Source organism: Naegleria gruberi, assembly GCF_000004985.1.
Source record: "Naegleria gruberi genomic scaffold NAEGRscaffold_351, whole genome shotgun sequence".
Taxonomy (NCBI): Eukaryota; Heterolobosea; class Eutetramitea; order Acrasida; family Naegleriidae; genus Naegleria; species Naegleria gruberi.
This window is the reverse complement of record NW_003163056.1, coordinates 1-1,551: the sequence shown is the minus strand read 5'-3', so window position 1 is coordinate 1,551 and position 1,551 is coordinate 1. Positions and strand designations below refer to the sequence as shown.

General features: G+C 30.2%; 2 protein-coding genes across 2 annotated transcripts; both read right to left on the bottom strand.

Moving 5' to 3' along the window:
- Nucleotides 1–195: 195 nt before the first annotated feature.
- On the bottom strand, nt 196–750 carry NAEGRDRAFT_76736 (uncharacterized protein; the record flags this gene model as incomplete). The annotated part of the gene is made up of 1 exon (XM_002668306.1): nt 196–750. One exon carries the CDS (start codon nt 748–750, stop codon nt 196–198), a length of 555 nt encoding a protein of 184 aa, XP_002668352.1.
- Nucleotides 751–888: 138 nt separating this feature from the next.
- Nucleotides 889–1,392, bottom strand: NAEGRDRAFT_76735 (uncharacterized protein; the record flags this gene model as incomplete). The annotated part of the gene is made up of 1 exon (XM_002668305.1): nt 889–1,392. The coding sequence occupies one exon, from the start codon at nt 1,390–1,392 to the stop codon at nt 889–891; it is 504 nt and encodes a 167-aa protein (XP_002668351.1).
- Between the last annotated feature and the right edge of the window lie 159 nt (nt 1,393–1,551).

The following is a 1,551-nucleotide window of genomic DNA, read 5'->3' as shown; positions in this document are numbered from 1 at the left end:
TTCAAGACCATTCCTGGTAGAACAATGCCTCCATTATCTACTTCTGATTGGAGTTCTGTAAAATGGATGGATAAGCAAACAGGTGATTGTAAAAGGGGCTTTGTTACGCATTTGAAGTTTGTATATTCAGAATATACTGGACTGGTTAGAGCTGATATGATATACTGGACTCAGAGGTACTGTGAAAAATCCAATTCATGGGTGATGTGTTAATAAACTTTCAGATTCATTCAATTTGGCATCAAATTCAGCTTTTGATGATCGGTATTTGTAACGTGCCTTCATCACTTTTTGAAGTTCTGACCACAGCTTTGAATTTTTGAATAAAAACCCCTCTGTAATGTGCTGTGCTATTAAATCCCATCTTGAATCAGATCCCAATCCTCCATTTCTTCCTCTTGTTAAATTATCTGTTACATGATACTTTCCAAGACCTTCATTAATAAAATTCATTCCATTTTTGAGTGATAAAATTTGAACCCACACTTCAATTAAATGATACTTCATTTGGTGAAGATAATGTGGACCTTTCTCAAAAACTTCAACATAGAAGGAGCAATATTTTGAAACTCTTTTTTGAATAAAGTGACGTTGCTGTGGATCTTTAAGTATCTCCATGACTTGTTCGTCATCAAAATGCAAATAATCTTGAACTTCGTAAAAAATTGACCATAATTGTGAAATTTTACCATCTTTCGAAAACGGATTCAATTCATTTCCAATTCCAACCATATCATGAATTATTTGCATTATTTCTCTGTGTTTGATTCAATAGAATTAGAATCCGAACCTTCTTCCTCTAAAATCTCATTAAATTTAATTTCCATTTCTTCTAAAAAATATGGATACACTTTTGTTATGTATTTCACATAGGAAGCATCAATGAAACTAAATGATTTCTTGATCAGTGGAATCTCCTGTGTTCTTAGTATCCTTAGTGGTGGACAATTTTAAATGAATGGTTTGTCCACAATGTTTTTTCACTAATTTGGGAAGAATTTCAACAAGAAAATCTAAAAGTCTATCATCATTCATACAAGTATTATTTAACATATGCTCCAAAGTTCTTGCATCACAATGAAGCAAATCAAAAATATGCTGATAATGTTTTAATTTAAAAATATTGAATAATTCAATTTCATGATTAGGATGAAATGGAGTTAAAGGTATTTGTTCAAGAAGTGAAACTTTGTTCAATTTTTTAGTACAATTACATCTCCAACAAATAGGTAATTGATTGAAGAATGTTCTATCATTTCCTAATAAATATGCATACTTGGTGGATATGTCAAGGAATGAGCACAAATGTTCCTCTTCTGGAGTTAAAATATTATCTATTCGGTCTTGACTAGAATTTACATTTTCCAAAACCTTCAATAATTTCCCTCTCATTTTAGAAGGAATAATATTAATAATATATTTAGTTTTTGATTTGGTGTCGAGTTGATCATTATTAATAATATAATTAATGATTTCTATACTACTTAAAATATTAGATGATTGGTTTTTTTGTTTGAAGGATGGATCAAGTATTTCTTTCATAGCCAATAG